An 11794-nucleotide genomic window follows, 5' to 3' on the forward strand; every position below is an offset into this window, starting at 1 on the left:
AAGAAGAAGAGAAAAGGTCTCAAGTTTCCTTTTGCGGAGTTTATCAGCCCGCGGCTAAAGTCACATGCAGCTGACTCAGCTGATAAGGGAGTTTCTTCTATGTTCGTTTTCTTCTTCTCCAGCTTCAACTTCCAGCTTTTTGCTTCTTCCACTGCCCTGCCTACCTTAACCTTTGCAGATGCCTTGCTCCCGCTGCCGGGTCGCTGCCTTCTGCTCCCCCGACGCCTCTGCTGCTCAGCTGCGCGAGACCATGGGCGGCTTGCAAGGAGCTCTGCACATCTACCCAATCGCCATCACGTGAGTCCAGGTATCGTCCCTCCGGTTCGGTTGCTGTACATCCCGCTTGGCGGGTTGGGATGATGCCTTTTCTCTGGCAGCGGTAGCGATGTCGAGTCAAGAAGACGGCCTGTCACGCTGCGGCGACAATCCATCCGCCGCCGAGGGAGAAGTCGGACGCTCTCCAGCTTCTTTCGAATATCATCGTCATCGTCATCGTCGATGGGTTCGACGTCGGATGCATGCCAGGCCCCACTCTCGAGCTCCAGGAACGCGGCGCGGGAAAGCTTGAATCGAAGCCATAGAAAAAAGCAATTGTCCGCATACTCGACCTCTCTCCATGGACTAGCACTCCGTATTGCCCTCTAGCCACGTCTCTAGAGAGCTATTTATCGAGAAAGATAAATGATACCATACTGTTATCCGTCATGCGTTGACGGAGGCGCCTTCATTCGTCTTTCAGGAACTCTACCGAGGCATAAGAAGACGCTTGTCAATCCACCCTGACACGGAATGAATCGTTACGGATTATTCCGATCCTTCTTCGACGGAGGCAGGGCGAGCGCGCTTCTACGGAGTACGACACGTTACCATGCATGGCTAGGTTTCTCAAAGGTACAGTGGGGGTTCAGCGAGCTACAAGAATAGCTTTAACTTGGCCCTGCTCTCACGGAAACCGTCCGATACAGTGTTTTAAGTGTGCGAGCGGCGATGCCAGGAGTAAATATAGACGTCATTATTGGGCAGCTTTCGCCTCGAGTTAAGCCTGCGGATGTTCCAAGATAATTATAGAAAAGATCATGACAAATTGTAATTCCACAAGGTCATGAATGCGAACAGGGTGGAAAGCGGAAAAGAACTCTCATCATATGGTATCAATACGCAGCCATGATTCGTATTTATTTATTTTTTTTGACTTAATAGTGTCATGCCCCTGACTATGGAAGTATAGCTCAGGCCGGCTGGGAGACAGTTGTAAAACAATATCTCCAGAGTTCACAGCAACACGCTTCCAGTTTCCCTCAACTCCCAACTTTCACCGACACATCTAAGCATCCTTCTCAGCAGCGGCCTTTCGGGCCTTGGCGCCTCTGAGCTTCTTCTCAGGGCTGTCCTTCTTTGGTCGTTGGGATAGTCGGATAGCACTGGCACGGCAAACGGCCTCAGCACGGAGGTCGGCTCGGTATCCACCGCTTACAGCTCGGCTGGCAACAGCCTTGTATACCCTGGACAGAAACATGTATGTTTAGCAGGATGCTCAGTAAAGGTGGGCTCTACCATATCTCTCTCTTGGACTACCTCCACAGAGTATAGAAGATAGGCAGCTGATGCGGAATTTTTAAGGCTTATCCTTACTTGCGGTTGGAGGAGCCAGAGCCGTGGGTAGCAGTGTAGGTGTTAGAACCTGGCTTGTTGCAGTTGTTTGGTCTCTTGGAGGTGACGGCGACACCACCGTTCTCAGCACCTTGGACACCGATAGCCTATTATAACCAGCAAAATTCTCCGTCAGAAGATTGTAATCACTCCATCGATGTGCACTCTGCGCTGCAGAGCCCTTCCTAAATTCCTCCTCTTTCTCTTCTATTTTAAATCTCCTGGTTTCATTCCTTTTGTGGCGCAAAGAAAAAATATATCGCTAGGGTGTGAGTGGATGAAATACCTTGGAGTTGACAAAACCGGCATACTATAGTAGAAATAACTAGTTAGTATAGCCATTCCAATCATATCCCTATGTGCACATCTTCTAGAGAATAACCAACCTTTCTGGAGTGCTTGTTGACCAAGTTCAATGGGTCACGGGAGAACTGAACACCACCACCACATTTCCGCTTAACCAGGTAAGAGTTCTGGGTTCCTAATTATTCGAAAACAACCACTTATCAGCTTCATCCATACGTCTGACCGCGCGCGTCTTCAGTTGCAACATGTTTGCCTATTGCAGCACATTCAAAGTCCAGATAAGAGACGGGGATAGGAATTCGTACTGGCAATGGCCCAGACCAAGTCATCAGACACGTTAGAACGGGCGGAGGCAGCCATGGCGTCTAGCGAAGGAGAAACGGGAGGTTTGGTGAAGGGAGACGGAGGGTTTGGTTGTTGGTTGTTTGCGTGAACTTGATATCCCTTTCTTCCCTTTCTTCTGCTCTCAATTTGCGACTAATTTTTGTTGTGTGTATTTTTCTAGACGCCCAGCCAAGATGGTCTTGGCACGCGGCTAACCTTCCTCTCCGGGACGTCCTCGCTAACTTGGCCCGTTTTAGACTAGAGGATGATTCATGTATTAGTAACACAAAACCACGTGCTTGATTATATAATCTCCCCAGGCTTAACGCTTAACCTTGATAGAGAAGAAAAGAGACGACGACGAAGATATAAACGACGACAACAATCATATCAAGCAAGTGGAAGAAATATCATCGAGGGGGCAGCGCCACTCTTACACTCGTTCATATTTGTTCTATACCGGTCTACCTCTCTATAGCAGACTGTGCTCTGCGGCAGCCACCTAAGGACCCTCGAAAGAGACTTAGTCTTTCTTACCCACGGCCTGACGCAAGATCCCTGATCTGCCTAATATATCGGCGTCATGGGCTACTTTTACTATTCTCTCACCTTTTTTGCCTTTTTAGCTGCTGCAGGTAAGATGGAGACATTTTCTATCTCCCATTTCTTCCCAACATTATAGTTTTACCCTCCTTGGATGCCACCGGAGTTGACCTCGATGCTAATATTACCTTGTGCAGCGGCCTACTTTACCCGTGAACGCTGGCTTCCTCATCTCCCCTTACCAGACCACCTCTATACCAAACTGCCTACAAGTTTCCGAGGCGATGCTGAAGCAGGCTTGTCCTCTGCTGACTTTAATCTCGCGGACAACATTGTGGAAGGAGACTCGCGTGCTGGCCTAGATAAGCGCGGCAAGTCAGAGGTTCTCCGCATAATGAGGAGTAAAAAGGTCGATTTCAATGAAGCAAGGCGGATATATACTGAACAACGATTTGCGAAGAATAATATCGGCCCCGATGGGAGACCGCGGGATCCGAAATTTGTGTCATTCTCATGACGGGCGGGCTACTGTCGAATTTGCGCAAGCCCTCGGGGGAATAATACCTCTCTGCCTTTCCTAAACCCTCGTTTATAGTCATTTCTTAATCTCCTTCGGAATGGAGCACAGGAGCACGGTGTTTTGCATTTCGTTCTAATTTCCTACTTTGATTTCACTTGCATGTGCTATGGACATGCACCGGCTATCCACTACTTCTCTTCACTATTCCTGACCGGGCCTATCTCTTTTGGTCTATTCTATTCCAGCGTTGATCGTTTGTGTCATCTCTCCTTCGTTTGTTTTTTTGCCGTTATTGTATTAATAGCCATCCTTCATATATCTTACTTGCAATATTTTTGCGTATAGCCACAGAAAGAGGGCTTGTGACACACACTCCCTATTCTACCGACAGACACCGCTTTGGATACAGCGAATGGAGAGCCTAAACTTTAGAAAAGCCTCAAAGGCAAGAGGCGTAGCTGGGACGCTTCCGTGTGTAAAAGCGCTTCGGAGGTTGCAGAGTTCCTCCCATGACGTATAATTCTTTCACAGCTTCTTGGATTATTTTGCAAATTCAACGGCCACGACCATAACCTTGTTGCTGGAACCCAGGCGGGAGTTGTCCTGGCGGACCACCAGGACCGGGAGGACCTCCTGCTGGTGGTGGAGCAAAACCCGCAGGCGGAGGTTGGCCAAATCGGGGCGCCTGGGCGGGAAAGCCTGGGTGAGGTCCGCCATACCCAGCTTGCGATGGCGGAGGACGGGCAGGAAGTCCGGCAGGAGGCGTAACAAGCGGCTGAGGAGGATGAGTTGGTGGGTGAGGTGTGTGAGGTGTATGCGGCGCACGATGGTGTGGGAGTGGGCCGGCCATGTTCATATTCGGATATCCGCCGTTCATAACGGGGGGCATGCCTCTGCCTGCGCCGAAGTCCGGTGCTGCTGGTCCAACATCGATCGGCGGTCGTTGTTGCTCGGCATCCATCCCCGCTGCCACCGGCACGGCAGAAGGTACGTTTTGTACACCGGCATTCATAGCAGCGCCGGGAGCAGCGGGCGCACCACCGGCGAATTGAGGCGGTATTGGTTGTTGTGGCTGTGGTTGGACATTGTGTTTCCGGGCCTGGGCGGCGAGCATTCTCTCAGCTTGATCACCGTGTCTCTCTCCCTTGCCATCTTTCTTGTAGGCATATTGCACGGATATCTCTTTGTTCATAAGGTACTGTCCGTTCATATTGGCAATAGCGTCATCCGAAGCTTCAAAGTTTGAAAACGATATGAATCCATAACCCTTGGACAAGTTTGAATCATCTCGAGCAACCTAGAGTCCACATGATTAATAGCAGGCTTACATGAAGACCTGTTATACAGCGAAAAACTAACCTTAGGGAGTGATATCAAAGATCCAAATCTGCTAAAGGTATCATAGAGCACCTGCTCTGTGACCATGGGATCCAGATTGCCAACGAATAGCTCTGCGCCAACTTCGACAGCTTTCTGCTTATCGGCCGACGCCTTATTGACTCGAATGGGTTTCCCGTACAGACGGACTTGGTTCATAATCCTGGACGCATATTCTGCATCTTCTTCACTGTTAAACTCGACGAAGCCGTAGCCCTGGTGTGTTTGGGTGACGCGGTCTTTCGGGAGGTGTACGTTAACAATCCGACCAGCCTGGAGCATCAACTCCCATACCAGCTTATCTGTAACCCGCTCATCGAGGTTACCAATATACACGGTAGCCTCCTTATCTTGTTCCCTAAGACACCCCGTAGTTAGCTGTCTGTCCGAACCGCACCCCAGCAAATGTGCTACTCACCAATGCCTTGCGCCGGACATGACTGCCGCTTAGATTGATAAATACGCAAGATGAGAGTTTGTATAACACGCGCGACAACTGCACAGCTCTTTTTGCCTCCTGTTGCCGAGTCCCTCGGGGTCTTTTTCAATGTGTCGGTTGTTCAAACCTTTGTTTGGAGGTTGAAAGCAAAGACGGAAAAAAGAACAAAGTTGAACGCCAAGAAAGGAAGCTAAGTTAAGTAATTTTTTTCCCAGACCTTTCAATCTCTCGATGCTTCAGCGACGCAGCAAAAGGACGAACTTCTGTATTCCAACCAAATAAAACAGGCAAACCCTGCTGAAGCCTTTCCTTGCACAATTTGATTACGATAACATCGGAAGAAAAGACAAGATGATGCAGTTTTCGGAAGAGACAAAGGTAAACACATCTCCGGTTGCGGCTGATCTGGCATGGTCTGACATGAGTATAGGAGCGCATCTCCAAGGTCATCGATATTTCGCGAGTTGCTATTCACTAGTATGTGGAAAATCTGCTCTTTATGACACCTCCAATGTGCTATTACTGTCTGGTTCTGTTGAGACTGCAATCCGGAGGGCTAACCTCTGCTATCTGATGGCTCTACAGTGGATATCTTCCATTGATTGTCTACCTTGGTAAGCGACGAGCAGGCTAATATCAAAATGCTAATACGGTATCAATTGGCTAACATCTCACCAGGATACACATACAGTGAGCCCCGACCGGCTCTTCTCAAGTAGGATATTGAGCTCCGAGTTACCTTTAACCTCTCAAACTTACACGGCTCCTCATTAGACTCCTCTCTCCTCTCGCATAAACCTCTACGACGAATATTTTAAGGACGGCATGGGACGGCGTACGACTATACGGATGGCGGTGTTTTATACGAATGACTAGAAATAATACACTTTCGACAACACAGGCTTGAGGCCATGTGCAAAACTCGATCATGTTCCTCCTCTCAATTGACCGGCCAGTATGCCTACTCAGACTGAAACCACGCTGCAATTCTACCGCACCTACTTTTACGGCTACTGTGGGGATTGATTACCGTCTCTTCTACTGCGGAATATCTCTGTTTTCCTTCTTCATGTATTACTATAGTTTCTCAATCGAGCACAACATCTTTAATGTCCGCCCCAGTCACATCCCATCATGATCAACGAAGGCACCAAATTAAATAGAGCGTCAGTCATACCCTAGCCTTCGAATTCCTGTACTTTGAACTACTGTTGGTTATGAATGGGTTTTCCTGTGTACAGCCGACGATCCGGTGTTCCCAAACGTTCGTAGAATCCCGATGTATGAGGACCAGGAGAGATCCAACTACATGAATACACTCTCAATGTCTCATTGACAACTCTCTCAGCCAGGGAACGGGGAACCTTTAAACGTAATAAAACCGGAATAAACAACCGAATATCTTCGGCCAAAGAAGCTCAGCCACTCGGCAAAAGAGAAAAAAAAAGAAAATCCTTTAACTAGCTAACAGTTATCAATCTCTGCTTCAAGATGACAACGACCCTGAACTACCGCACTCTATCACAACGATAAACCAAACAACATCAAGAAACTCCTAGCTACAAGGGTTCATGAATGACAAAAATGGTCTTTCCCCGTCGTTGGTCGAAACGATAGCTGGATTTACCGCCGGCGTTTGCTCAACTCTTGTCGTCCATCCGCTTGATATTGTCAAGACACGGCTCCAAGGTATGGAATGTCAACCCAATTACTGAAGGGCCCAGTGCTAACGTTGCTTCACTCATTCAATTATAGTGGACCGGTTTTCCTCCTCGAAGTTTGGCAGCTCACTCCGCATCATCCGTGGAATTTCCCGCAATGAAGGTGGAATACAGGCGTTCTATCGAGGGCTCACGCCCAACCTTGTCGGAAACTCCGTGAGTTGGGGACTATATTTCCTATGGTACGGCGAGGTTAAGGAGCTTTTAAGCGTTTCTCGTGGGTCTGGTGGCCTTACTTCGTTGGATTATTTCGTGGCATCTGGGACATCTGGTAGGTTGAGATAACAAATGGCTATGGCCTCCATATACACTAACATTTATATCCTTTCAGGAGTGCTAACAACCATTCTCACCAATCCAATATGGGTTATCAAAACGCGAATGCTCTCCACAGGCGCTCATGTGCCAGGTGCCTACCGGTCAATGATGTCTGGATTCCAACAAATATACCGTAGGGAGGGCTTCACTGGATTCTACCAAGGTTTAATACCAGCTATGTTCGGAGTGTGCCACGGTGCTCTACAATTCATGGCCTACGAGCAGCTTAAGAGGTGTCGCACACGGATGACTCAAGCTTCTTCCTCGGATCGACTCTCAACAACAAATGATACCCCTTCAACGCAGCTGAAGACCCTGAGCAATATGGACTATCTCCTTCTTTCGGGAACCTCAAAAATTTTTGCCGGCGGCGTGACGTATCCATACCAAGTTCTCCGAGCCCGCCTGCAAACATATGATGCCAGGGGTACCTATAAGGGCGTACGAGATGCGTTTGTGCAGATATTACGAACGGAAGGATTGTCTGGATTCTATAAAGGCCTAGGACCAAACCTGGTCCGCGTTTTGCCCAGTACGTGGGTTACTTTCCTTGTATATGAGAATGCCAGGGTATATCTCATGGTAGATAAATGATGGTTATTATTTTATTAACTCCCGTGGGACATCCCTCCTCAGACCATACATATAAGGAACAAGGGGGTATATTAATATGCACCATTCAAGGGTAACAAACGCTTTTAAAGCTTGCACCACTTGAAGCGTTGGATCAAGACAGAGTTTGATATTCTGCAGTCGTCCGCCGAAGTAATGGTATATAATGAATGAGATATAGCCTAGCATTCATTACTTCGGCTGATCGACCCTCCATAATCATTAATATGGCACCGTGGTGGATGTGGCACAGCGTCCGCTTTCCTTGTCTCAGCGAAATAATTCCCAATTAAGCTATTACCAGGGAATGTCCCGGTTCGACAACGGCTAGCGGCTATTGATATGGTTAATTCCCCCTGTAATTATCTAGGTAATCGGAAGCACCGCAAACTATATAGACAAATGGCAGGAAGGCTATCATTCGAATAGATAACTAACAGGTTTTGACTACAACGGAGGTAGAGAATCGGTAGAACGTATGAAATCGAAAGGGCTAATTGAGGATAGAGGCCGAAACGGGAGTCTTGACAAATACAGAACGCCGGAAAGTGACGGTGAGACGCAAGAGGAATTTAATAAATACAGTTGACGCAAATAGCTTTGATTGATAGGATTGGGTTGGTATAAAGGTAACAAAACAGATTGGTATAATGGTATGAAACTACAGCCAGACAAGTATCTCGAGCACAGAAAGCAAAGAAGCCAAGTAAAGAAAACAGAAAGGGAGAAAATAAAGGTCGAGGTATGCTAGCTGCCCATGCTTTATATTGAAAAGAAAGAGGCCATTGAAAGGGGAAAAAGGAAAGGAAAGGGAAGAGATAAAACGCAGGTCCCCTCCATAAACGATGCAACAGAGCCGAATGGTTAGTAGTAGCAGGAATGTAGTAAAAAGATATGGAACTAAGCAATTATTCCTCTCGCTGTTGGGTGGGAACGTAAGAATAGGAACGCGTTTGTCCTTCCCTTTTGCTGGCATGAACAAAAGAAGAAAAAGAAAAGGGAAGAGTTGGCAGAGCCGAGTGCTTTTTCATCGTATTTTTTTTGGTGCGGTAATACTTCCGCCAAATGCTCCAAACCCTCCTTTATGTACTCCAGATACCCATAACTGTGCTCAGTTTCTGTTCCTTTTTTTTTTTTTGGTTTTTATAGTGGTATAATATTAATAGTTTTGAGTCATCGAACTGGAGTTGGCAGACGAGGTGCTGTTCACTAATTTATCCTTCCTTCAGGAACCCAGTCAGTGCGCGCCTCGTTGATACATTTGTTCATGAAATTCAACATCGTCACTGCTGGGTGTCCCAAGGTAAGTACCACGATGGTAGCTTCGCTCTCGCATCAGCTTCGCCTCTTCTTCACTGCCAAGAGGGAGCTGGTGGGCGGGCATTCTGCTACTTGAGGGGGGCGCGGGAGCAGGAGCAGGAGCAGAACTGATGATATTATTGGCAGCGGCATCTGAGGTAGTCGTCTTGGTAGAATTCGCGCGGGTTTTGGCAGTTGACGAAACGCGACGGTCCTTGCCACGGCCTTTGATTCCCTTGTTGCTGTTTTTATAGAGCATGGCAAAGTACTCCCATAGCTCGGCATCTTGCGGGCTCATTCTGTCAGGTTCAGTTATCATAGCAAAGCGCACGGTGAGGTTCCGCAGAGTCTGCGCATGGAACTTGTTCTGGTGAGACTATTATGATGTTAGTGTCAGGGTTAATTTTCTCGATTATCCTTGCTTTCCAGTCAATAAATAAATAAATAAATACATACCTTGAGGTTTCCCAGTTGAGTGAATTGCTTTCCACAGTCATCGAGCCTGCAAGTAAACGGCTTTGCTTGGTCATGGGTAATCTTGTGGGCGCGAACATTCCCTCGCTGAGCAAAACGCTTGTGACAGATATCACAGGAATAAGGCTTCTCTCCTGTGTGTCGCCGTTCATGAGTCTAGATAACAAAGTCAGCTTGGCTGAATTCAATAATGTCAGATCAGGGTTGTGGCCAATGTACCTTGAGATTTCCTAATTGAGAGAATCGTTGGCCACAGCCGGGCTCGCTGCAGAGCTATATGCATTACCAGAGTCAGTAAGCCGACTTCAAAAAGGTTGATGAGACAGCGTGACGGGGTTTACATACGAATGGTTTATCACCGGTATGAGCTCGCATGTGAATGTCCAAATGGGTCTTCTGGGTAAAATTCTTGCGACAGTCGGGAAGAGTACATTCATATTTGCGTCGCGACTTTTGCTTCGAAGCACCACGAGTTTGCTGGTGAGGGGCATAGCCAGGCTGTTGTATCTGTTGGGCCTGTTCCTGAGACATGGGAGCCCCATAGTTTGGTTGAGCCCATTCGGGAGCACCTCCGTGCATGGCAACATTACTCGACGTAGACGTGCCATTGTTGAACTTTTGGAGTGGCGGTAGTTGTAGCTGAGTTTGCGACGTGGTTCGTGGCTTTGATTGAATTGCTCTCATAAGAGTATCGATTTCGGTAGAGAACTCAACCTCCGGCTTGCTACCTGGTGGTGACGGCAGCTTGCTGATTTCGGCACTCCGAGGTGGTTGATCAATAGGGGCGCGCGCAGGTTGCGTTTCCTCTACCCGTGTGGCCGGTGTCCCAACCATGCGAGAGACGCCATTCTTTGCGTGCCGAGGCTCCTGGATTGGCTGTTGCAAAGTAGTTGGTTGGTTTGGTGGCAACCGTGACTGTGAAGGTGGCAAATGCGGCTGAGGTTGCGTCTGCGGTTGTTGATGCTGCGGTTGCTGTTGCTGTTGTGGGTGAGGATGATGCTGTGGGTGTTGCGCGTGCGGAGGAGGCGGCGGCGGCGGTTGCTGCTGTGGGTGCTGCGGGTGGTGCGGATGAGGTTGATGCTGTTGCTGCTGGTGCGGTTGATGTGGCTGATGCGATGGGTGAGGTTGATGAGATGGGTGAGGCTGATGGGGTGGGTGCTGCTGGTGCTGCGGATGTGGTTGATGGGGCTGATGAGGGTGCTGGGGTTGGTGTTGTGGATGGTGTTGCGGATGGTGTTGCGGATGGTGCTGTGGATGATGCGGGTGCTGCTGCTGTTGCTGCTGCTGCTGCTGTGGCGGCGGTGGTTGCTGCTGCGAATGGTTCTGTCCAAAGAATCCGTGGTAGGAAGCGGCCGGATGCTGGTTGGTATTCAGAATATGGCCGAAGTCGAGCGAGGAGGACTGGATCGGAGCTGCGTATGAAAGCGCCGGGTTCGAGTAGTAAGTGATGTTTTGCTCGTGGTGAGGTGCCATCATGCGTCGATGAGTGACATTAGCCAGATCATGGCTAGAAAAAGTACACGGGACAGGCACTGCGGTCTCCATTTTGGATCACAATGATATCGATGCTCCAAGTGCGGTGGCCGAACCACATTCCCGGGCAGGAGGGAGATTCGAGGGCAGTCGACGATGTGTTTTGGACGTCAACAGGAAGTAGTTGGCTGTCCGATGCTGAAGGAACAAACAACGATCCAACGGCCTGGGGTTAAAGAGACAACGAGCGTAATTATTTGTTTTTGCCTGCTGGGTGCTTTTTCTCTTATGTTTCTTTTTCGGAGTCGTGCTGCTCGGTGAATATTTTCTTTTTCTTTTTCTTTTTTTTTTCCTTTTTTTTTTTATTTCCTTCTTTTCCTATTCTCACTTGTTGATGCTCTTTTTTCAAGGTCCTCTTTTGCTATGTTCACGCGGGTATTCGCTGGTTGATATGAAGAGATATCTGCCGTTAATCTGGCTTTCTACCTGGCTTATGTGGTGTTGACTGACGAAAGTCGACGTGAGAAGTCGAGAGAGAAAAAAGTGAGAGAGAAACACGTCGTCAGCAACGGAGAACGAATCTAGCAGGCGATACAGTCTAGGGAGCGTCGCGAGAAGACGTCAATGGAGCGAGAAGGCAAGATGCTGCGGTGAGAAGCAGACGTTGTTGATGCTGTGCTGTCCTCTTCCTTGGTCGATGCCAGACAGCCAGAAAACCAGGCGGTGACTTGGTACGTT

At 48.5% G+C, this 11794-nt stretch overlaps 5 protein-coding genes across 5 annotated transcripts; 2 read left to right on the forward strand and 3 right to left on the reverse strand.

The window, feature by feature from the left end:
- Positions 1-1324: 1324 nt before the first annotated feature.
- Positions 1325-2316, reverse strand: TRV_00154 (uncharacterized protein; the record flags this gene model as incomplete). The annotated part of the gene is made up of 5 exons (XM_003025620.1): positions 1325-1502; positions 1633-1757; positions 1937-1960; positions 2037-2131; positions 2262-2316. 5 exons carry the CDS (start codon positions 2314-2316, stop codon positions 1325-1327), a joined length of 477 nt encoding a protein of 158 aa, XP_003025666.1.
- A 1580-nt stretch (positions 2317-3896) lies between these two features.
- TRV_00155 (uncharacterized protein) lies at positions 3897-5158 on the reverse strand (the record flags this gene model as incomplete). Its single annotated transcript, XM_003025621.1, has 3 exons — positions 3897-4640; positions 4703-5078; positions 5139-5158. The coding sequence occupies 3 exons, from the start codon at positions 5156-5158 to the stop codon at positions 3897-3899; spliced, it is 1140 nt and encodes a 379-aa protein (XP_003025667.1).
- A 1572-nt stretch (positions 5159-6730) lies between these two features.
- Positions 6731-7792, forward strand: TRV_00156 (uncharacterized protein; the record flags this gene model as incomplete). Its single annotated transcript, XM_003025622.1, has 3 exons — positions 6731-6848; positions 6915-7151; positions 7212-7792. 3 exons carry the CDS (start codon positions 6731-6733, stop codon positions 7790-7792), a joined length of 936 nt encoding a protein of 311 aa, XP_003025668.1.
- A 918-nt stretch (positions 7793-8710) lies between these two features.
- TRV_00157 (C2H2 transcription factor (Azf1), putative) lies at positions 8711-10162 on the reverse strand (the record flags this gene model as incomplete). Its single annotated transcript, XM_003025623.1, has 4 exons — positions 8711-8928; positions 9122-9485; positions 9566-9739; positions 9929-10162. The coding sequence occupies 4 exons, from the start codon at positions 10160-10162 to the stop codon at positions 8711-8713; spliced, it is 990 nt and encodes a 329-aa protein (XP_003025669.1).
- A 253-nt stretch (positions 10163-10415) lies between these two features.
- TRV_00158 (uncharacterized protein) lies at positions 10416-11292 on the forward strand (the record flags this gene model as incomplete). The annotated part of the gene is made up of 3 exons (XM_003025624.1): positions 10416-10469; positions 10507-11023; positions 11207-11292. 3 exons carry the CDS (start codon positions 10416-10418, stop codon positions 11290-11292), a joined length of 657 nt encoding a protein of 218 aa, XP_003025670.1.
- Positions 11293-11794: the final 502 nt, after the last annotated feature.

This window comes from Trichophyton verrucosum, assembly GCF_000151505.1.
Source record: "Trichophyton verrucosum HKI 0517 chromosome Unknown contig00010_1.f1.exp, whole genome shotgun sequence".
In the NCBI taxonomy this organism is placed as follows: domain Eukaryota; kingdom Fungi; phylum Ascomycota; class Eurotiomycetes; order Onygenales; family Arthrodermataceae; genus Trichophyton; species Trichophyton verrucosum.